The sequence below is a fragment of the Coregonus clupeaformis genome, chromosome 24 (assembly GCF_020615455.1).
Source record: "Coregonus clupeaformis isolate EN_2021a chromosome 24, ASM2061545v1, whole genome shotgun sequence".
In the NCBI taxonomy this organism is placed as follows: domain Eukaryota; kingdom Metazoa; phylum Chordata; class Actinopteri; order Salmoniformes; family Salmonidae; genus Coregonus; species Coregonus clupeaformis.
The window spans coordinates 38,839,420-38,861,985 of NC_059215.1; the positions used below are offsets into that span (position 1 = coordinate 38,839,420).

The window sequence follows — 22,566 nt, forward strand, 5'->3', positions numbered from 1 at the left end:
GGGCAGGGAGGTAGCAGAGGATGGGTTTGGCAGCAGCTTCTATCAAAGGCAGGAGGAACCAGACCAGTTAGTCTATCTGTGTGGACTGGAATCATGCTCGTCATTGGTTGGATGGCTGGGCCTGGGAGAGACTGTGGGTCTGAACCACAAGGTAATTTAAAGCCTACTACTATAATGCCCTGTTCTTACAACAAGAAGCGCAACACACAAAAGAGCCTGCTGACTGCCCATGTTAACTCAGCTTCTGGAGAGAGAGAGAGAGCGAGAGAGAGTGAAAGAGAGAGGAGGGGGGAGAGAGAGGGGGGGAGTGAGAGAGTGAAAGAGAGGGGGGGAGAGAGAGAGGGGGAAGAGAGAGAGCAAGAGAGATGGGGAAGAGAGAGAGCAAGAGAGAGCAAGAAAGAGTTAGAGAGAAAGAAAGAAGGTCGGGAAGAGATAACAGAGAGAGAAGGGGTGAAGAGAGAGAGCGAGGGTAGAGCAAGAGAGGGGGAGAGAGACAGGAGGAAAGACAGAGAGAACAAGAGAGAGTGAGAAGGGGGAGAAAGAGAGCGAGGGGGGGGGGAGAGATGTGGTGTGTGTATGTTCGTGTTACACATTCATTGAGGCTCTCATGGGTAATGGCCAAATCAGTGTTTTTACGACAGTGACATGCTCATCATTAACGCTCCTGCCAGGGACTGACTCCTAACCAACATCCATTTATATAGAATACTGTGTGCCACTGCCAATATAGGAAAAACTGAGCCTTTTCTCTTACCTAAAAGCCTTGTAAAAAGCACTTTTTAAAATGAGGGAAGAATCTGCACTATTAGTTCAGCACCATTGCAAACCGAGAGAAAAAACAAACAGATATAAACATTTATATATATATATATAAAAAAAATACAAATAATTTACTTCTCTGAAAAAAGTTCCTTGGTATCAAAAGAACGTAAACCTTTCGCTCTCTCTCCGTGCTTTTAAGAGTTGGTGATGACTTGTTACTTCTGAATGACGTACATAAGAGTACAGTATACTGTATATCCCCCTTGTGTCTAAAATCATTATATGAACAACAATCTGGGGTTCTAGTTGTGACGTGCAGTTTGGTGCGAGCTGACCTAGTCTATCAGGCACTTCAAAGTCAACACTACAACAGTCACCATAGTAACAGACTGATTGACAGCTATCAGACCTTAGAGAGACACTCCAAAATGGAAGGAATCAATCAAATCTAACTAGACAATTTCTCAGTCTCTCTCGTCTCGGATTTCATTTCAAGGTACAAATAACCCTCTTCACAACAGGGGCTTTTGTTCGCCCCCCATTTGCAAGATAATACAGTTTTTCATTAAACATATTACACAAAGTATCTCAAGAATTGAGTGATGACGTGAGAAAGTAATGAGCTAGCCTTCTGTAGAGGACGTTGTTACACAAAGCAGGAGAAAAGAGGTCAGGAACACACTGACAGTCGATGAAGGAGAAACACACGCACAAGTTAACAGATTACCCAGAGTGTCATTGGAATTGTAACTTAACAAAGGAATGCATTTTGTCTCAAAATGAGACAAGGAGTTTGTGTTTTTTCCTGGCAGGGAGTTATCTTTACAGCTGGGTTTAGACTGAGTATAGATCCTCCTATACACATACAGCCTACAGTACACACAGAAGACACCACTCATAGTCTTAACCACCATACTATCAATGTGTGGCAGCCAGATGACAAACCTTCAAACAACCTTTAGAAAACATAGGATCATATCATACGTGGTACATCATAACAACGTCAATGTCCTATCCCTACATCGGATTCAAGTCTTTTGGAAAAACGACAGGCATAACATCAGGCAGTTGACATAAAGAAATGATGAAACGTTGAACGGACGTTTTTTGATGGTTGGTGGTTGACAATGGCAAGAGGTGGTCCACACCAGTAGAATCCTCTGCTTGGTGTTGGGGAGGATGTTTGGACAGTGGTCTCCAGATGTCGGGTTGGGAAGGGACTGGTGTTGGGTAGGGATTGGGATTGGGAGCATTCCCAAGTGGTCCCTCTCCAGGCAGCTAACCAACCGCCTCATATCCCTGTCGGTTGGAAAGAGGAAAGAGGTTCTTCTCCCAGACCACTTTCTAGTAGTCCAGTATTCAATAGTCCAGTATGTTTTCCCCTGTGCAATTCCAAGTAAAGTAGAGTGTTGTGGGTTCTGACATTATATAATTCCACACACTGTCTGCATCCAAAATGGCACCCTATTCCCTAAATACTGCACTATATAGGGAGTAGTGTGTGAAGTGGGGTTGTCCTGCTGGTAGTTGATAGTGGTTATGGTGGTCAAAGAGGAATCCTAGGAGATTGTGGTCTTCCTTTGTCCTTGGCAATAGAATGTGCTGCTTGGGTTGAGTTCCAATGTAGACATCTGTGTATGTGCGTGTGCGCGTGCATGTGACAGTGATTCTGTGTGGCAGTTTGTGGAGGATTGTGTGTATGTACATTATGCATGTGGCAGTGTGTTTGTGTGGCGGTTTGCAGGTGTATATATATATATATGTGTGTGTGTAGCCAAGATGTTTGCGTGTGTAAGTTTTGTGACAGTACTGTACTGTAGTATGTGGCAGTCTGTTGGCGAGGCAGCATGTATGTACATGTGTGTGTGTGGCAGTGTGAGCTTCCGTGCTCTCTCTGATCCATCACTCATTGTTTGGATCCAATCTCTCCTCTGTTGCCGTTGGAGACTCCTGGGAGAGGTGCATGCAGTGGCCCAGTGAATGGCGTGTGGCCGAGCGGGAGGGCCGGACGAAGCAGGAAGTCAGAGCCTGGGAGGTGCAATCACACACTGCATCCTGGGACAGGTAGGAGACAGTACATAGTTATGTTATAATCCAATCCAATGAAAGACAAAGCTGTTTAAATAATACGCTTGGATATGATGTCCTGTGTGTGTGGGTGTGTGTGTGTGGCGCGCGTTCATGTGTATACCCCTGTCTCTGTGTGAGTGTATGTGTGCCCCTGTCTCTCTGTGTGTGAGTGTGTCTGTGTGTGTGGAACCTACCTCCATGCTGGAGCTCATGGTCAGGTCCCTGGCAGTGGGATCCCTGGTGGTGGGGTCCCTGGCGGTGGGGTCCCTGGCGGTGGGGTCCCTGGCGGTGGGGTCCCTGGCGGTGGCCCCAAGCTCCTCCCTGGGCATCTGTCTCATGAACCTCTTGTTGACGATCTTGGTGACACTGTCGTTCCCCACCAGCGAGGCCCCGGAGAGGCACTCTGGCTTTGGCTCATCCATGGCCCCCACCTCCCTCTGCCCTCTCTCCCCTCCCCCGGGCATGGGCGTCCCGGTCCGGCCGCACACGTTCCTGAAGAATTCCTGGAAGGGGCCGTATTTCTGGGCTCCGGTGTCTGGGCCAGGGCCAGGGCCAGGGCCAGGGCCAGGGCCAGGGCCAGGGCCAGGGCCAGGGCCAGAGGGCTTCCCTGCTGCCTGGCGGGCTGGGCTGGCCCCCGGCTCACTCTTCCATAGGGACTCCACGCTGCCTGAGTGCTCCACCACGCTGAACAGGCTGGACAGGCCGTCATTGAGGCCACTGAGCACAGGGCTGTCTCTGGTGGTGGTGGAGCGGGCCCAGGCCGAGCCACTGGAGGTCGAGGAGCGCTGGTGCAGGTTCCACAGGCTGCGATCACGGGAGGATGCCGAGGACGACCCTCCTCCGTCCAGCTTGGAGGAGGAGGCGGAGATGCGGCGCTGAAGCTTGGGGGAGCCGTACTTGGGTGAGCAGCAGGGCCTGTCGATGCGGCTGTGCACCTTATCCAGGGACGAGGAGATGTGGCGTGAGCGGGCCGAGGCCAGTGAGGACGAAGGCCGGGGGGACCAGGAGGACTTAGTGTGGAGGCTCCCTACCCCTCGAGACCCGAGCCCGTCCGTCTGCAGTCCCACAGTCACAAACTGGGCCGTCTGGGTGGAGCGGCTAGACACCAACACCGTCTGGCTGCCTGCGTCCTTGCTGCACTTCCTCTCCAGAGAGCTGGAGCGGATGGCCTGGCGCACGCAGTTGGTCATCTCCTTCATGTCGTCCGAGAGGTTGGCAGAGATCTCCAAGCCGTGGAAGGGCGCCACCCCCGCACCCACACTGCTGTTCTCCAGAAGGTCCCTGTGCTGGTTGGACAGAGAGCTCAGCCACTGGTCGTAGGACGAAGAGGAGGAGGAGGCAGAGGAGGAAGAAGAAGGCTGGCCCTCCAGGGCCCCAGCGTCTGACGGAGTTGAAGCCCGGGACAGGTGGCCTTGCTGGGCTTGAGGTTTGTCCTGCTTCTCCTTGGCCAGCATCCTCTCCATACGGCGCATGGTGGGGGGGCTGTAGTAGATACGGATGCCGGTCTTGTCGGGGGCCGTGTAGCTCCTCTGGATGCTCCCCAGGCCCAGGAAACTACTGGGGGAGCTGGGGCAGTCCCATGTCTTGAAGGGGGTATCACCCTGCTCCATCATAGCCACCTCATTGGTCAGGTACTTCCAGTTCCTCCTGGTTAGGTCACCCAGGTCTGTGTGGGCTGGAAGGGGAGGGGCCTGGGTGTTGGGCTGGTCCTTCTCTCCCTTCTCATTGGCTGTCCCGTTGACCTCCTGACCCGGAAGGAAAGGACAGGCCTCCAGCAGACCCTCCAACTCTGGCATGGACGGGATGGATTTGGTCCTGGGAGAAGAAAAATTATATCATTCAACATTATTTTTCAGCTACTACTATTTATTTTTCATGATAACTGAAATGTAGAGTTTTGTATACATTCAAAGCCAATGTTACCTTAGTAAATTGCTTCCATTTGTAACAGCATCTGTTGCAGTTTCCCTTTCGGAGGTAGTTTTGTCGTGCATAGACTGTAAGGGAGAGAAACAAGGAGAGGTTTTAAGTTGCCTGCCCAGCCAGGCCGTTAGGTTTTATAGGTAGTGTTTAATGGAGGACATGAGGAGGATGTGGCCATCATGAAGGACATACAGTATCTCTCCCTGACAGAGGGCTCGCTGTCCATGTAGTGACACTGACTCAGGACCTTTCAGCTCGCAGGGAGATGAGCTCACACACACACACACACACACACACACACACACACACACACACACACACACACACACACACACACACACACACACACACTCACACATTCACACAACCTAAACCATTTCCTTTCAGAGGGGGAGGGAGGAAATAGGAGAGGAGAGGGGAGGGAGAGGGGGAAGGAGAGAGGAGGAAGGGGGAGAGAGGAGGGGAGGGAAGGGAGGAAGGAAGAAGAGGAAGGATGGGGGAGGTTCAATGTAATCATACAGTACATGACTGCTGTCTACATCATGAAGGAAAAGAAACAACTTGTTTGTTTTGTTAAACAGATTTTGTTTTCAGGGTATGTTGAAGCACAACGAACAAAACCAACAGTAGGGCTACGACAGATTGGAGAAAATAGTTGAGAGCGAAAGAGACGTCTGTCTGAAATAATGACATGTCCTCTTGTGTGCTTGGCCTCAGTGCTATGCTTCCTGTGCGGTTTTCTGCCACAATGAGTATTGGAGCGAGAGAGAGACAGTCCTATTTTCCAAGACCAGCCAGTCAGCTTGGGATAGACTGGATGACAGCCAGACAGACACAGGTAATGAGGCTGGGCTGGTAGTAGGGCCATTCAGACTATACCAAGCACACACACACACACACACACACACACACAAGCCTCCAGTGTGGTTAGACCACGCAGCAGACACACTCATGTTCAGCAGCATGCAGTCTCTCCTTGCATTCCTCTACTGGCCAGTCATCTGCCCCACAGTGAAAGCTCTATGGAAAACACTCAACCAAATAGAGTACCGTAATGCATACAAGCCCACAATGTCCTACCAGTGACAACCTCCCATTCCACCCCATCAAAATACCACCTTGAGGAAGGAAAAAGAGGATAGTCATTAGATGTCACAAGGATAGTCAGTGTCACTCTCAATACTTATGTAGGCTGTGTGTAGCGGTTATGATCTGGTTTGGCTTCAAAAGTTACATACATCTGAGAAAATATACAAAAACGAAGAGAAAATATGAAAGGAGGAGAGCGCATAGATGTGAGAAGGAATACAACATGGCTGCTATTAAAGTGAACTGTGTTTACACGTGATCAGGGGTGTATTCATTCTGCTGATTCTGTTGAAAAACGTTTCTTAAACGGAAGCAAGTGGAACGAGCGGGGTTAAACATACCTTAATTTGTCCAATAGAAACTCTTGTTTTTATTTCAGGCCCCGTGTAGCTCAGTTGGTAGAGCATGGCGTTTGCAATGCCAGGGTTGTGGGTTCGATTCCCACGGGGGGCCAGTATGAAAAATGTATGCACTCACTACCTGTAATTCGCTCTGGATAAGAGCGTCTGCTAAATGACTAAAATGTAAAATGTTATGGCTAAGTGTCACTCTCAATATACATGGTTATGCCAGACTACTAGACTATGCTAGCAGAGTAGAAGCTCTGAGGTGCAACGAAATCAAGTTACCATCTTGTTCTGTAGCCTCTGCTCCCACTGGCCTCTCTCCTGACTGAAGTGCTCTAGAAGCTCCAGCTTCTCACGGCTCCAGTTCCTCTCTCCCATCTGCAGCTGCTTGGTCAGGTCCATGACGGCGGCGTACGAGTCGGCCAGGAGGTGCTGGTACTCCTCACGATCCCTCTTCAGGGCCATCTTCAGGTCGGGAGGTCCTTGGAGGTCCTTCTCCTCCCCGGCCAGCGCAGCTTGGCCCAACTTGCTCTCCAGCTGGAAGGGGGTGACAGAGGGGGTGAGGTTGATGAACATGACGAATTATGGGGGATGTAGTGCGGTTGGTGCACAAGTTCTTGTTCCATGCATTTCTGAACAGCTAAATTAGATGTAGGCCTACAGGTGATGAAATACCCAATTGCAGAAAAACAGACACTTCCTGAATTCCACTCTCTCTCACTGATTTACACTCTAGATACTTTTCTATCTCTTTCTTTCTCACTTTCTTTCTTTCTTTCTTTCTTTCTTTCTTTCTTTCTTTCTTTCTTTCTTTCTTTCTTTCTCTGAGAACAACTGTTAGTGTTTATCTGAATTAGTGGTGCGTGGGTTGACTCATAACCCGCAGTCGCTGTGGTTATATCTGCGGGGCGGGCGGGTTTAGGGTCATGAAATATTATGTGGATGAAGGGCGGTGGGTGGCGGGCGGGTTGAATAAAGAGAAAACAATGCATAAAAAAATGTATGTATAATTCTTGTGCAATTCATATCTATAGGCTATATTGATGATTTTTCTTTCATAATTTTTTATTTGGCATTGGTGCGTAAGCCTAAGCTTTAGGTCCTAATTTTACCCGCACTGACTGAAACCTGGCACAGTGGACGCTATTCTGTTTCTCAACAGTGCTGCAAAAGAAAGACAAAGTAAGCAATTATAACTTCATAACTGGACAGTGGGTACTTAGATTTTCTCAACTTTATGTTACGTTATATCCTATTTATTTTCTATGCCTATTAATTTTTTTATTCAATTTTTTTTTTACATTCATATGCCGGTATAGGCTATTAGCCCATTTCACATTTTGTTTCGTTTCAGCAAAACGATAGGCTACCGTCCAATAAGCCTTTTCCAATGAATAGGGCTAAATGCTCAAGAAAAACATAATTGTTCACTTAATTGTTCAAGGGAAAAGTATCCCAATTGTACAGTGTATTTTCACAAAAGCATGACCAATATCTGATTTATTGTTTGACTATTTTTTCACAAAAGCATGTGCAAGGTGTCAATTTAGGCTATTGTTTGACATTTGTTGTTTCAGCAACACATTAAGCTACTGTTCAATAGGCATAAATATTAATTAAATAAATGAGTAAATGTTGAAGGAAAACGTCATTGTTCAATAATTTTTTAAGAGAGAAAAAAGGAACTGTACAGCACATTTTCTATATTTGTGAGTTAGGATCAGATTTTCACTTTATCACATATAGTGGGGTGATTGCGGATGGGTAATTAGCAATTGCGGGTGGGTGTGTGTGAACAAACATCTGACCCGTGCATCACGAATGTGAATATCTAAACAGACTTTATTTGCTCTTTAGTATTCCTCCCTCTATAAAACCAGATATGGAGCGAAGCAATGAGAAAGCCCTATAAATAAAGAACAACAGTAGATGCTGACAATTTGAATAAGTCATCCCTTGTTTTTGAGGCGGAAGAGAAAACGGAGAGAAAACCTGGAAACTATCAGTCACATTAAAGAGACAACAGCTGAAGAAGCCCGCTACGTTTCTCCCTTCATTCTCCTCCTCTTTCCCTCCTCTCTCCACCTCTACCTCCTCTCTCCACCTCTACCTCCTCTTTCCCTCCTTTCTCCACCTCGCCCTCCTCTTTCCCTCCTCTCTCCACCTCGCACTCCTCTTTCCCTCCTCTCTCCACCACTCCCTCCTCTTTCCCTCTTCTCTCCACCTCTCCCTCCTCTTTCCCTCTTCTCTCCACCACTCCCTTCTTTGTCCCTCCTCTCTCCACCTCTCCCTCCTCTTTCCCTCCTCTCTCCACATCTCCCTCCTCTTTCCCTCCTCTCTCCACCTCTACCTCCTCTTTCCCTCGTCTCTCCACCTCTACCTCCTCTTTCCCTCCTCTCTCCAACTCTACCTCCTCTTTCCCTCCTCTCTCCACCTTGCCCTCCTCTTTCCCTCCTCTCTCCACCTCGCCCTCCTCTTTCCCTCCTCTCTCCACCTCTACCTCCTCTTTCCCTCCTCTCCCAACCTTGCCCTCCTCTTTCCCTCCTCTCTCCACCTTGCCCTCCTCTTTCCCTCCTCTCTCCACCTCGCCCTCCTCTCTCCACCTCTACCTCCTCTTTTCCCTCCTCTCCCAACCTTGCCCTCCTCTTTCCCTCCTCTCTCCACCTCTCCCTCCTCTTTCCCTCCTCTCTCCACCTCGCCCTCCTCTTTCCCCCCTTTCTCCACCTCGTCCTCCTCTTTCACTCCTCTCTCCCTCCTCTTTCCCTCCTCTCTCCACCTCTCCCTCCTCTTTCCCTCCGCTCTCCACCTCCTCTTTCCCTTGTCTCTCCACCTTGCTCTATTCTTTCCCTCCTCTCTCCACCTCTACCTCCTCTTTCCCTCCTTTCTCCACCTCGCCCTCCTCTTTCCCTCCTCTCTCCACCTCGCCCTCCTCTTTCCCTCCTCTCTCCACCACTCCCTCCTCTTTCCCTCTTCTCTCCACCTCTCCCTCCTCTTTCCCTCCTTTCTCCACCTCGCCCTCCTCTCTCCACCTCGCCCTCCTCTTTCCCTCCTCTCTCCACCACTCCCTCCTCTTTCACTCTTCTCTCCACCTCTCCCTCCTCTTTCCCTCCTCTCTCCAACACTCCCTCCTCTGTCCCTCCTCTCTCCACCTCTCCCTCCTCTTTCCCTCCTCTCTCCACATATCCCTCCTCTTTCCCTCCTCTCTCCACCTCTACCTCCTCTTTCCCTCCTCTCTCCACCTCTACCTCCTCTTTCCCTCCTCTCTCCACCTTGCCGTCCTATTTCCCTCCTCTCCCAACCTTGCCCTCCTCTTTCCCTCCTCTCTCCACCTCTTCCTCCTCTTTCCCTCCTCTTTCCCTCCTCTCTCCACCTCGCCCTCCTCTTTCCCTCCTCTCTCCACCTCTACCTCCTCTTTCCCTCCTCTCCCAACCTTGCCCTCCTCTTTCCCTCCTCTCTCCACCTTGCCCTCCTCTTTCCCTCCTCTCTCCACCTCGCCCTCCTCTCTCCACCTCTACCTCCTCTTTCCCTCCTCTCCCAACCTTGCCCTCCTCTTTCCCTCCTCTCTCCACCTCTCCCTCCTCTTTCCCTCCTCTCTCCACCTCGCCCTCCTCTTTCCCCCCTTTCTCCACCTCGTCCTCCTCTTTCACTCCTCTCTCCCTCCTCTTTCCCTCCTCTCTCCACCTCTCCCTCCTCTTTCCCTCCGCTCTCCACCTCCTCTTTCCCTTGTCTCTCCACCTTGCTCTATTCTTTCCCTCCTCTCTCCACCTCTACCTCCTCTTTCCCTCCTTTCTCCACCTCGCCCTCCTCTTTACCTCCTCTCTCCACCTCGCCCTCCTCTTTCCCTCCTCTCTCCACCACTCCCTCCTCTTTCCCTCTTCTCTCCACCTCTCCCTCCTCTTTCCCTCCTTTCTCCACCTCGCCCTCCTCTCTCCACCTCGCCCTCCTCTTTCCCTCCTCTCTCCACCACTCCCTCCTCTTTCACTCTTCTCTCCACCTCTCCCTCCTCTTTCCCTCCTCTCTCCAACACTCCCTCCTCTGTCCCTCCCCTCTCCACCTCTACCTCCTCTTTCCCTCCTCTCTCCACATATCCCTCCTCTTTCCCTCCTCTCTCCACCTCTACCTCCTCTTTCCCTCCTCTCTCCACCTCTACCTCCTCTTTCCCTCCTCTCTCCACCTTGCCGTCCTATTTCCCTCCTCTCCCAACCTTGCCCTCCTCTTTCCCTCCGCTCTCCACCTCTACCTCCTCTTTCCCTTGTCTCTCCACCTTGCCCTACTCTTTCCCTCCTCTCTCCACCTCTACCTCCTCTTTCCCTCCTCTCTCCACCTCGCCCTCCTCTTTCCCTCCTCTCTCCACCTCGCCCTCCTCTTTCCCTCCTCTCTCCACCACTCCCTCCTCTTTCCCTCTTCTCTCCACCTCTCCCTCCTCTTTCCCTCCTTTCTCCACCACTCCCTCCTCTGTCCCTCCTCTCTCCACCTCTCCCTGCTCTTTCCCTCCTCTCTCCACATCTCCCCCCTCTTTCCCTCCATTCTCCACCTCTACCTCCTCTTTCCCTCCTCTCTCCACCTTGCCCTCCTCTCTCCACCTCACCCTCCTCTTTCCCTCCTCTCTCCACCTCACCCTCCTCTTTCCCTCCTCTCTCCACCTCTCCCTCCTCTCTCCACCTCTACCTCCTCTTTCCCTCCTCTCCCAACCTTGCGCTCCTCTTTCCCTCCTCTCTCCACCTCTCCCTCCTCTTTCCCTCCTCTCTCCACCTCACCCTCCTCTTTCCCCCCTTTCTCCACCTCGTCCTCCTTTCCCTCCTCTCTCCCTCCTCTTTCCCTCCTTTCTCCACCTCTCCCTCCTCTTTCCCTCCTCTCTCCACCTCGCCCTCCTCTTTCCCTCCTCTCTCCACCTCACCCTTCTCTTTCCCTCCTCTCTCCACCTCGCCCTCCTCTTTCCCTCCTTTCTCCACCTCTCCCTCCTCTCTCCACCTCGCCCTCCTCTTTCCCTCCTCTCTCCACCTTGCCCTCCTCTTTCCCTCCTCTCTCCACATCTCCCTCCTCTTTCCCTCCTCTCTCCACCTCGCCCTCTTCTTTCCCTCCTCTCTCCACCTCGCCCTCCTCTTTCCCTCCTTTCTCCACCTCGCCCTAGTCTTATCCTCCTCTCTCCACCCTTTCTCCACCTCTCCCTCCTCTTTCACTCCTCTCTCCACCTTGCCCTCCTCTTTCCCTCCTTTCTCCACCTCTCCCTCCTCTTTCCCTCCTCTCTCCACCTCGTCCTCCTCTTTCCCTCCTTTCTCCACCTCGCCCTCTTCTTTCCCTCCTCTCTCCACCTCGCCCTCCTCTCTCCACCTCGTCCTCCTCTTTCCCTCCTTTCTCCACCTCTCCCTCCTCTTTCCACCTCTCCCTCCTCTTTCCCTTCTCTCTCCACCTCTCCCTCCTCTTTCCCTCCTTTCTCCACCTCTCCCTCCTCTTTCCACCTCGCCCTCCTCTTTCCCTCCTTTCTCCACCTCTCCCTCCTCTTTCCCTCCTTTCTCCACCTCTCCTCCTCTTTCCCCTCTTTCTCCACCGCTCCCTTCTCTCCAATCCCCCCATTTGAATGAATCAAGCAGCGCTTCAAGGAGGTGATTACTCTTTATATTTTTTACAAGTCTGTCTCGTTTTTTTTCTCATATTAGAACTCACAGCTTTCAGTGGAGGGAGCCCCATCAATCGCTATGGTGGGGACGACTGCAGGTTCCTGCCTTATATGGTGCTAATGGAGGAGTCTGGGCGGCCTATTGGACGACTACGCCATTCGTCTCCGACGGCGACGGAGCGTTGATCTCATCTGATGATGAATATCCCTAATGAGTTTTATTGGTGAGGCGTTGCGGGGCTGTGACTTAATAGTTGTCTGGAGGTTTATTGCACAGAGAAAGACTTTTGCTTTGAATGCTCCCAATTCACCCCAGTTTCCACCCAAAACAACTTTAGACAGACTTCCTAAAAGGGTTTTCTGTAGGCATCTGTAGGCATTAGGCCCTAAGCCTGGTTCCACAGTGCAACAGCTGCTGGTGCCATGCCACGTTGCCAGGATGCCATCCTACTGATGTGGTTGGCAGAGCAGATCAGGGAGAGATTGGCCCCAGCTGTGCCATCCAGATCTTGGGCACCAGACCAGTAGGTCTACACAAGACAAGGGCACAGTAACAGCATAGTTTATAGAGTGAAGGGGGCATTGTAGAATTGTGTGTGTGTGTGTGTGTGTGTGTGTGTGTGTGTGTGTGTGTGTGTGTGTGTGTGTGTGTGTGTGTGTGTGTGTGTGTGTGTGTGTGTGTGTGTGTGTGTGTGTGTGTGTGTGTGTGTGTGTGTGTGTGTGTGCGTGCGTGCGTGCATGACTCTCAGGGTGGGGCAGCAGATGATGAATGAGTTTCTCAAAAAATAAGAAATACTAAATGAATCATGCTCTAATTATGCCATAAAGGTTAGTCAGTAAATCTGATCTAATAAAATCACCGCACTGCATTTGGGGAAAGTCACCTGTCAGCACTTTCAGATGACAAATGATCCCAGACTGGGAAAAGAGAGCCAACGCTTTGATTATGGCCATGATTCACACAGGTGACGCCATTTTAAAGTGTTCCAACTGAATTACTACATTGGCATCTGGGTCTTCTTGTGAGACACAAACAAAACACAAATCAGGACTTTAATTAACCCAAGGCAAAATGTAGGCTTCACCCAAGGCTACAGCCTGGGCCATGCTCCTACAGTCCATGTTGGGCCTTATTTCATCAGGAAATATCAATTAAAAAGAAGTTAGTTGTATCAAGTTTCATAAGATCTAGAACTATAGCGCAAGAAGCCCCTTTTCCTCTCTCCCTATCCATTTTTCCCCCCTCTCTCTCCCTCTCTCCCTCTCTCTCTCTCTCCCTCTCTCCCTCTCTCCCGGACACACAACACATTACTACTGCCATGGAAGAGAGAGACAAAACTCCTCCATGGTTGTAAATTGTGTAAATTGTGACGCCCCCCCTCCCTTACTCTGTTTATTTCTCCCCCATTTTCTTTCGCTCTCTCTCTCTCTCTCTCGTTATTACTCTTCATCTCTCCTCCTCTTGATTCCTTTTCTATTTTTCTCCTTCTGTTTCCCCCCTGGTATGTAATGCAGTGGCCTGTCTTAAAGCATGTTCATTTAAGTCATTGTGGAGGCTGCTGTTATGAGAACGTCTCAGGCTGGCAGTCGTCTGGATATTAAACTCATCTCTCACTGCCAGATACCCTCTCTCACACACATGCACGCACGCACGCACGCGAGCACGCACACACACACACACACACACACACACACACACACACACACACACACACACACACACACACACACACACACACACACACACACACACACACACACACACACACACACACACACACACACACACACAGTGAACGGAGGTCTGAGGGAAAAACAGACGGCCAGACGGAACACCAGACAAATAGATTGGTACAAATCCACCACCTAAGGATATCAGCAGTTTCAAGCCATTTGTCACTATGAGTATTGGTGATGAAATGAATACCCAGTGACTGATTCATACTGAACTGTAACATAATCCTTTTTTCAGTGAGTAGATTGTAACAAATGGAAGGTCATGTCATCCTTTATGAATGGGTAACTTGATCTGTGTTCAGCTTCATGGTGTGCTCTCCTGCATGCTGAATGGATAGCTATAGTTCCACTACAAAACGTCACTTAATGGCCGTACAATCAATGACTTTGCCCCAGACATCCAGGTAGCCAAAAGGAGAAACAATTGGGGCCCAGTAGGTATAGAATATCTGACTGATCAGGCATGAATCTACACTAAAGTAATGACTCTACCTCCAAACAGGGAGAGATCGTAACCCTGGTGGCTAGGGTCCTATTATCTGTCCTCTCTCTCCAGTAGTCTGTGTGGTACCAGGGTGCTAAAAGGTGTGATGAATTACTGCCCTCCCAGGGCGGCTTTATGCTAAGCCTAGATAATGGTCTGTAAGCTACATAATAACCTGGCCTCTAAACTAGCCAAATAACACCTGATGGTTGAGGGTTTTTTGTTGGTTTTAGGTCAACTAGCTATACACTCTTCGGATAACCCTTTTTGGTTCCCCATAGGAGAACCCTTTTTGGTTCCAGGTAGAACCCATTGTGTTCCATTTATAACCCTCTGTAGAAAGGGTTCTAACGGCAACCAAAAAGCGTTCTTTAAACGGTTCTGCTATGGGGACAGCCGAAGAACCCTTTCAAGTTCTAGATAGCACCTTTTTTTCTAAGAGTGTAGGTTTAAAACTATGCAACAGAGCTTTCTATAGACTAGCTAGCACAATACCATGTCAGCCACATTGAGTGTCAGCTCGCTCACATCATTATAATGCCAGTTGCTTTCAGTAGGTGTTCTGGTCTTACCTGGGTGATGAGGCTCAAGAGCTCTGTCCTCTCCACCTCCCAGGAGGCCTTGGCACGGGCAAACTGCTGGGTGAGTTCCTGGGAGCCCTGACGCTCCTCTCGCAGCACTCCGCTCAGATCCTGGAGCGCTCCCTTGAGGTCTGCCAGAGTGCTGCTCACGCCGCTCGTCTAGGGCACGGACAAGATAGAGAATCAGTGAATGACCTCGTCATAGAGATGAATATAATATTTACATTTAACATTATTACTATCTGAATAATACCTCTATATTATCTCTAACTATCTATCTCTCGAGGATCTCTATGCCACATTTAGTCTCAAATATTGCATTAATACTGTATTTTCCAGTGTTAACCCTGTGTGTCCTGTACCTGTTTGTAGCTCTTCTCCAGCATGCAGAGCTCCTTGGAGATGCTGGGGCTGAGGGGCTGCTCCTCTGCGGCGGCCATCTTGTTGTCTCCCTGGTGGGCGGCCAGACTCTCCTCCTCCAGCAGCAGGTACAGGTCCTTCAGACTATTCACCTGTAGGGAAACACACAGCACATTATCTGTCAGTCAGTCAGCCACTCAGTCAAACAGTTAATCAGTCAGCCAGCCAGTCAGCCAGCCATCCAGCCAATCAGCCAGCAAGCCAACCAATCAACCAACCAACCAAACTATTCTGCCACAGCTAAGTGGCTGATTCAAAAGGAGAAGGTGTCCACCAGTCCTGTACCTCCAGGACATCCTTGGCCTCCGTGTCCAGCTTGCGTCCCAGACGCCACTGTTTGAGGAAGCAGCGCAGCTTGAGGCTGAGCAGCAGCAAGGTCTGCTTGAGCTGGTGGGACTCCTGCACCATCAGGTTCCTCTCCTGGCTCCAGAACTTCTGTTGCAGCCGTGTCTGCAGACTCAGACTCTGCAGCTGAAAGTCCCTCCGCGTCAGGGCCTTCTGGTGCTCCTCCTGCAGCTGAAAGTCCCTCCGCGTCAGGGCCTTCTGGTGCTCCTCCTGCAGCTGGGGACACAGGGAGACACAAACACATACACACACATACACACACGCACAGGACACAGGCCAGTTAGTGAGGGCTACAGTGACAGTGTTGTTATTATAAGGGATGCGCTTCATAGCAGTTGTTTATGAAGTTTGCTTTAGCTGTTTGCTAAGTGGGTGCATGTATGTAATAAACAGTTGTTAAACATATAGTAGCGATACCATACTGTTCTGCAGTGGGCGCATATTCTGTATTAGCATCGACAAGACGTTACAGTAACAATGCTCTGCGTAATATAATAATACTTTGAGCAAAAATGTTTATTTTTAATTCACAATCTGTAGAAACAATGAGAATAGAAATGTTCCGAACTTTTGTAAAACATCACAGTACAGTTGAAATATATATGGCAAATGGTGTTAAGAGATAGATGGGAGGTGTTGAATGGAGTTGAAGGATGGGACTAATAACAAATAACAACAAATAATAACAAGATAACTAATAATGTAAGCATACTGTGTCCATAATAAGTATATAGGTTGTATGTTGGGAGCTTTTGGGAAAGAGCACAGTTAGAAAGATATGGCATATAGAAGCAAACCGGATGGACATCATGAAAATGATCGGAGAGGTTGAGAGTAGAAGAAGTTCAGGAGCAAAAACAAATAAAATAGAATTGTTGTAAAATTGACTGTGTCCATAAAATGTAGATAGTAAGTATAAGCTGGAAGTAGAGGCCTAAGCATTGTTGTTCACTAATTTACCCCAAGTAGGTAAAGGATGGCGGGTTGAAAAGTAATAAAGGGGAGTATATATATAAAAAAACAAAAAAAATAATGCTCTGCGTGGTTTAGCAGGGTTTGTCTTTAGTCAGTGTTGTGTACATAGACATAGAACAGTTGTATTTCTATGGGTGTGTACCTGTGTGAGTGTCTGAGAACTGCTGTGGGTGTGGTCTGTCTGTGTGGGGGCCTGTCTCTCCAGAGTCAGTTCCTCCTGCGTCCCGTGAGCCGTCTCCCTCGCATCCAACAGAAGGGCCTGCAGCTCACTGATCTGCTGAGGGAGGGAGGGAGCGAGGGAGGGAAGGAGGGAGAGAGAGAAGTACTCCATTATAGCTAGAGTAAAATACACCACACCACCTCCCAACTAAAAAATATCCTTCTTTAGATTGTATAACACAACAAACATCAACAAACATATTGATCATAACTCTACTCCAAACAGGGAACAACAATCCCCGCTACACAGTTAAATAATACATTACACTTACACCCACAGTCGGCCCTGTGGTAGAACGAACATGCCTCATCTTAAATATCATCACATACTTCATTTGGCTGTGGAGTGAGACGCATCGACCGTTCCTCTTAATGTTCTTCTTCTTCACCCTCCGCTAACTCGTGGTGGGGGCCACCCCGACCCAGCCCACCATCACCGTTAACCCACTAACTGCTAAATCAAATGGCCTCCTTTATAACGATAGGCTCAAGACCAGCCGCTCGATCTCTTCATTATCACTCAGCGGCAAAAAATCATTCTCGCCAATTAGATGAAGCGTGTAAAATGTGATAGGGCTGGGATGTTCTGTGGAAGACGGAAATACCCTGAGGGAATTGTATTACTCTAAAGGCTTGAGAGGTTTGAAAATGAAAATGCCATTATTTAATATCCACTGTGTGTATAATGTGCCATGGATATCTGTGTTTAAATGGCGTTAGGCTACTAGTTGCTGCTGTGTTTTGAAGTATAAAGACGGCGACCATTATGCTTTGTCTTGCGATTCTCTGAGGGATTTGCCAGATAAGTGAAAATACTATGTCATTTATTTTCATATGTAAGCTTGATAGGCGTTGCTGGAATCATTTTTGGTTGTTGTTGTACAATTTCACCCACCATTCGTCTACCCTTATTGTGTTTTCTGAGTGAGTAAACTTTCCTGTCAGTGTAGGTCCCCATTGCGCTATGACACTAGCTCACTATTGCTCAGCGAGTAACATAATCGATTTACAGCTGATTTTGTATATCAGTTACACCATAACCAGCTTTTGTATATCGCTCCCTCCTTCACCTCTGCAGCCTCTATAAGTGACTTTTGACACCCTCAATTTCTCACCAAAGGGATTGAGGAGCGAGGGGAGCTCAATTTCAGCTGCTAGACCTTTCAAGTTCGTCAAATTTCAATGCATATTTGCCTCGTAGAACATAAAAAGGGTATAAAAGGCTTACATTTCCCAGCCAAGCCTCAGACGCAGCCTCCATGTACATAAATGGATAACCTGCTGTCAGTTTCTGATGCCCTTCACAGCTTTATGTCAGTCACACCACTGCCCTGCAGAATAATCTCCCATTTAAAGGTAGACTCAGCGATATAACGTAAATGCAGAAAGTAAAAAAGCATAATGGGTCAATTTCTGCAACAAATAAGAGAGTTAAAGCGCGAGGCTGTGTGACTGTGTGAGAGCGAAGTGTTACATCTCGCTAATCTCAATATCTCCAGTGCTGCTCGTGGCAACATCATTTCGCTGAGTCTACCTTTAAGTAGCTTTCTGAGCAGGATATAGTACCCTATTTCTAACATTCTGGCTAAGAAATGGAATAACAGATTATCATACAATACATTACTGAGCTACTCTGAAAGGGTTGGGTGGAAGGAATGGACACGAGAGGCACCACTCAGTGGGGAGAGACCAGGGCCGTCTTCATTAGGGACCAAACAGAAGAAAACGGACTGAAATGTGGAGGGACTACCTGAACTTGTCCAATAAGAAACGCTCCTTTTCATTTTCCGTTGCACAACGTTTTGAAACCATGTGAATAGAACAGTTACCCTGATGGACCCCAGGTTCCCACCAACACTCCCACATCCATGTCCATACATCAGCCCTGTCACGCTTCTATCGACGACCCTGTCCTTCCCTCCCTGGACCTGGTCCTGGACTTCCCTGTCCCTGTCCTGGCAGCCTAATCACTGATCACTGAGAGGGAAGAGAGGAGCAGGGTGGATGAATGACGTGTAGAAGCCAACAGTAGTCTTTGATGCAGTGATTACTGAGATAAATGAATAGGCCTAAAGATCTCAAACACTTGGCCCACAAGCCAATTTAATGTGGCGTGCTATGTTGTCATAGTTCATAGTTGTCATCGCCTAATATGATTATATCATTTTTAATTTCGAATGTGTTTTAATTCTGCAGATACAGAGAAATCAACTGAGTTATTGCACCTTTAATAACTATCCTACTGACAGCAACCATGAGGTTCTCTCAGTATATAAAGTGTGTGGTGTGTTCAGATTACTAACTGATTATGTGCTACAATACAGTCCAGAGAGAAACCTTTCATTTCACGACTCTCACATAATAAAACCAACATTGCAATATCCTGTAACAGGAGAGCGGGATGTGGCGATTGTGTTTCTCTCTGCTCTATTCATCGCTTCTGCTGATTCCCCCTCACAGCCCAGGTTTCCAAGGAGGCCTGCTATGGAAAGGCCAAACAAACACTGAGCAGCAGACACGTCCTCTTCTCACTTCAAGAGTTGATGTCATTGTGTTTACAGCAGCAGCGTGATTCCAGCCTGATTAACCCACATGAAAGAACGAGGGAAGCAAGCCTAATGACAGCATAAACCACATGCTTGGGCCATCAAGGAGTGCACAGTGTGTATGTTTTGGGGGGGGGACTAAGGTCACAGGAGTAAGGTCGAATCTTACTAAGCCGGCTCTGATGCTAGATGGATGTAGCAGGGCTTGCAAACTATCACGGACTACAAAGGGAAACCCAGCCGTGAGCTGCCCAGCTACGCAAGCCTACCAGAGAAGCTTAATGCCTTCTATGCTCGCTTCGAGGTAAGCAACACTGAACCATGCATGAGAGCACCAGTTGTTCCGGATGACTATGTGATCTCGTGAGTGAGACCTTTAAACAGGTTAACATTCGCAAGGCCGGGGGGCCAGACGGAAAATACCAGGACGCGTACTCAGAGCATGTGCTGACCAGCTGGCATGTGTCTTCACTGACATTTCATCCCTGACTCGGTCTGTAATACCAACTTGTTTCAAGCAGACCACGATAGTCCCTGTGCCCAAAGATGCCACGGTAACCTGCCTAAATGACTATCGACATGAAATGCTTTGAATGGCTGGTCATGGCTCACATCAACACCATCATCCCAAACACCATGGGCCTACTCCAATTCGCATACCTCCCCAACAGATCCACAGATGACACAATCTCTATTGCACTCCACAATGCCCTCACCCACCTGGACAAATGTAATACCTACGTAAGAATGCTGTTCATTGACTACAGCTCAGCATTCAATACCATAGTCCCCTACAAGCTCATCCCCAAGCTTTGGACCCTGGGACTGAACACCTCCGTCTGCAACTGGATCCTAGACTTCCTGATGGGCTGCCCCCAGGTGGTGAGGGTAGGCAACAACACATCCGGCACGCTGACCATCAACACGGAGGCCCCTCAGGGGTGCGTGCTTAGTTTCCTCCTGTACTCCCTATTCACCTACAACTGTGTGGCTGCGCAAGATTCCAACACCATCATTAAGTTTGCTGACGACACAACGGTGGTAGGACTTACCACAGACGACGATGGGGCTGCCTAGAGGGAGGAGGTCAGAGACCTGGCAGTGAGTGCAAGGACAACAACCTCTCCCTCAACGTCAGCAAGACAAAGGATCTTATCGTGGACTACAGGAAAAGGAGAGATGAGCACGCCCCCATACACATCGATGGGGCTGTAGTGGAGCGGGTCGAGAGCTTCAAGTTCCTTGGTGTCCACACACACACACACACACACAGTTGTGAAAAGGGCATGACAGTGCCTCTTCCCCCTCCGGAGGCTGAAAAGATTTGACATGGACCCTCAAATTCTCAAGTTCTACAGCTGCACCATTGAGAGCATCTTGACTGGCTACATCACCGCTTAGTATGGCAACTGCAAGGCACTTGACCACAAGGCGCTACAGAGGGTGGTGAGTACGGTCCAGTACATCACTGGGGCCGAGCTTCCTGCCATCTAGGACCTCTATACCAGGCAGTGTGAGAGGAAGGGCCAAATAATTGTCAAAGACTCCAGCCACCCAAGCCATAGACTCTTCTCTCTGCTACTGCACGGCAAGCGGTACCAGTGCACCAAGTTTGGAACCAACAGGACCCTGAAATGCTTCTACCCCCAAGCCATAAGACTGCTAACGAAGACTGCTAAATAGCCAATCAAATGGCTACCCGGACTACCTACATTGACCCTTTTTTGCACTAACTCTCTTGCACTGGTTCTATGCACACACACTGGGCTCTACCCACACACTCACACATACACCCCAACACACTACATATACCCACACACACATATATTGCCATGTTTTTTTTACTAGTTATTTTTATTCGTTATTCACTGGGTATTTATTCCTTGTGTCACTATTTCAATTTTTTTGTATCTTGATCTTTAACTCTGCATTGTTGGAAAAGCACCCGTAAGTAAGCATTTAACTGTTAGTCTACACCTGTTGTTTACGAAACATGTGACAAATACAATTTCATTTGGATAGATTATGTGGGTGTGTATTTTGACTGTACTGTAGCAGCGACCTACCAGAGCTGTGTCCGTCTCCTGTGTTTCCTGGTTCTGGTTGCTGTCAGTGCGGCTGTCACCCTCCTCCTTCTGACCTTTCACATCGCGCTCTGATTGGTCCCTAAAGTTGGGCTGCTGCATGCAATGGCAAGTTAATGAAAAAAATAAAACAAAAGAATAAAAAGAGGGGAAGAGGAACAGAGGAGGGGAAGAGGAACAGAGGAGGGGAAGAGGAACAGAGGAGGGGAAGAGGAACAGAGGAGGGGAAGAGGAACAGAGGAGGGGAAGAGGAACAGAGGAGGGGAAGAGGAACAGAGGAGGAAGGGAAGGAAGAGGATGAGGGAAGCCAGTGGGGGAAGAGGTAGGGAGGGAGGTAGTGAATTGAAAACAAAACAAGACCAAATAAAAAAAGAGATAAAAACAATAGAACCAAAATGGACGATCCATAAGACACGGTCCAAATAAAAAATGAACCTCACAGGACAAAGAAAAGTATGTAAAGGAAAAACAGCTTTTTCAGAGTGGCGTAGGACAGAGTGGAGAACAGAACCAAAACAATGATGAGAAGTGCGAGCGACGGCTGGAGGGTTGGGGGAGGAGGGTTGGGGGAGGAGGGTTGGGGGAGGAGGGTTGGGGAGGAGGGATGGGGGAGTGAAGGAGAGGGGATTACAATAATCAAAAGAGAGAGGAGAGAGGAAGAAGAGGAAAGGGAAACAAGTGCAGAAAGCGGCAGTCATGGTGCCCATGCAGTGAGAGGGGGAGGTGGGAGGTGGGAGGGGGAGAGAGGGAGGGACGGGGGGAGAGACAGAGGGATGGGGGAGAGACGGAGATGAGAAATTGGGGGAGAGACGGAGGGACGGGAAGAGAGACGGAGGGATGGGGGGAGAGATGGAGGGACGGGGGGAGAGATTGAGGATGGGGGAGAGATGGAGGGACGGGGGAGAGATGGAGGGATGGGGAGAGATGGAGGGACGGGGGGAGAGACGGAGGGACGGGGAGAGAGACAGAGGGACGGGGGAGAGATGGAGGGATGGGGGAGAGATGGAGGGACGGGGGGAGAGACGGAGGGATGGGGGAGAGATGGAGGGACGGGGGAGAGATGGAGGGACGGGTGGAGAGATGGAGGGATGGGGGAGATGGAGGGACGGGGGAGAGACGGAGGGACGGGGGGAGAGATGGAGGGATGGGGGAGATGGAGGGACGGGGGAGAGATGGAGGGACGGGGGAGAGAAGGAGGGACGGGGGAGAGATGGAGGGACGGGGGAGAGACGGAGGGATGGGGGAGAGATGGAGGGACGGGGAGAGATGGAGGGACGGGGGGAGAGACGGAGGGATGGGGGAGAGATGGAGGGACGGGGGAGAGATGGAGGGATGGGGAGAGATGGAGGGACGGGGGAAGAGACGGA

General features: G+C 49.4%; 1 protein-coding gene across 4 annotated transcripts in view; it reads right to left on the reverse strand.

Annotated features, from left to right (window-relative positions):
• Positions 1-506: 506 nt before the first annotated feature.
• Positions 507-22,566, reverse strand: part of LOC121538172 (protein SOGA1-like) — an 88,377-nt gene continuing 66,317 nt past the window's right edge. For 2 of the 4 annotated variants that reach the window (XM_041845972.2, XM_045207183.1), the window contains exons 6-14: positions 21,182-21,295; positions 16,493-16,627; positions 15,316-15,591; positions 14,973-15,122; positions 14,602-14,769; positions 6,474-6,728; positions 4,756-4,829; positions 3,027-4,647; positions 507-2,817 (exon numbers count right to left, since the gene is read on the reverse strand). In XM_041845972.2, coding sequence (XP_041701906.2) covers positions 2,665-2,817; positions 3,027-4,647; positions 4,756-4,829; positions 6,474-6,728; positions 14,602-14,769; positions 14,973-15,122; positions 15,316-15,591; positions 16,493-16,627; positions 21,182-21,295 — 2,946 coding nt within the window. In that variant the 3' untranslated portion in view covers positions 507-2,664. The remainder of the gene's footprint in view (positions 2,818-3,026; positions 4,648-4,755; positions 4,830-6,473; positions 6,729-14,601; positions 14,770-14,972; positions 15,123-15,315; positions 15,592-16,492; positions 16,628-21,181; positions 21,296-22,566) is intronic. The other 2 variants (XM_045207184.1, XM_045207185.1) reach the window with 2 other exon arrangements.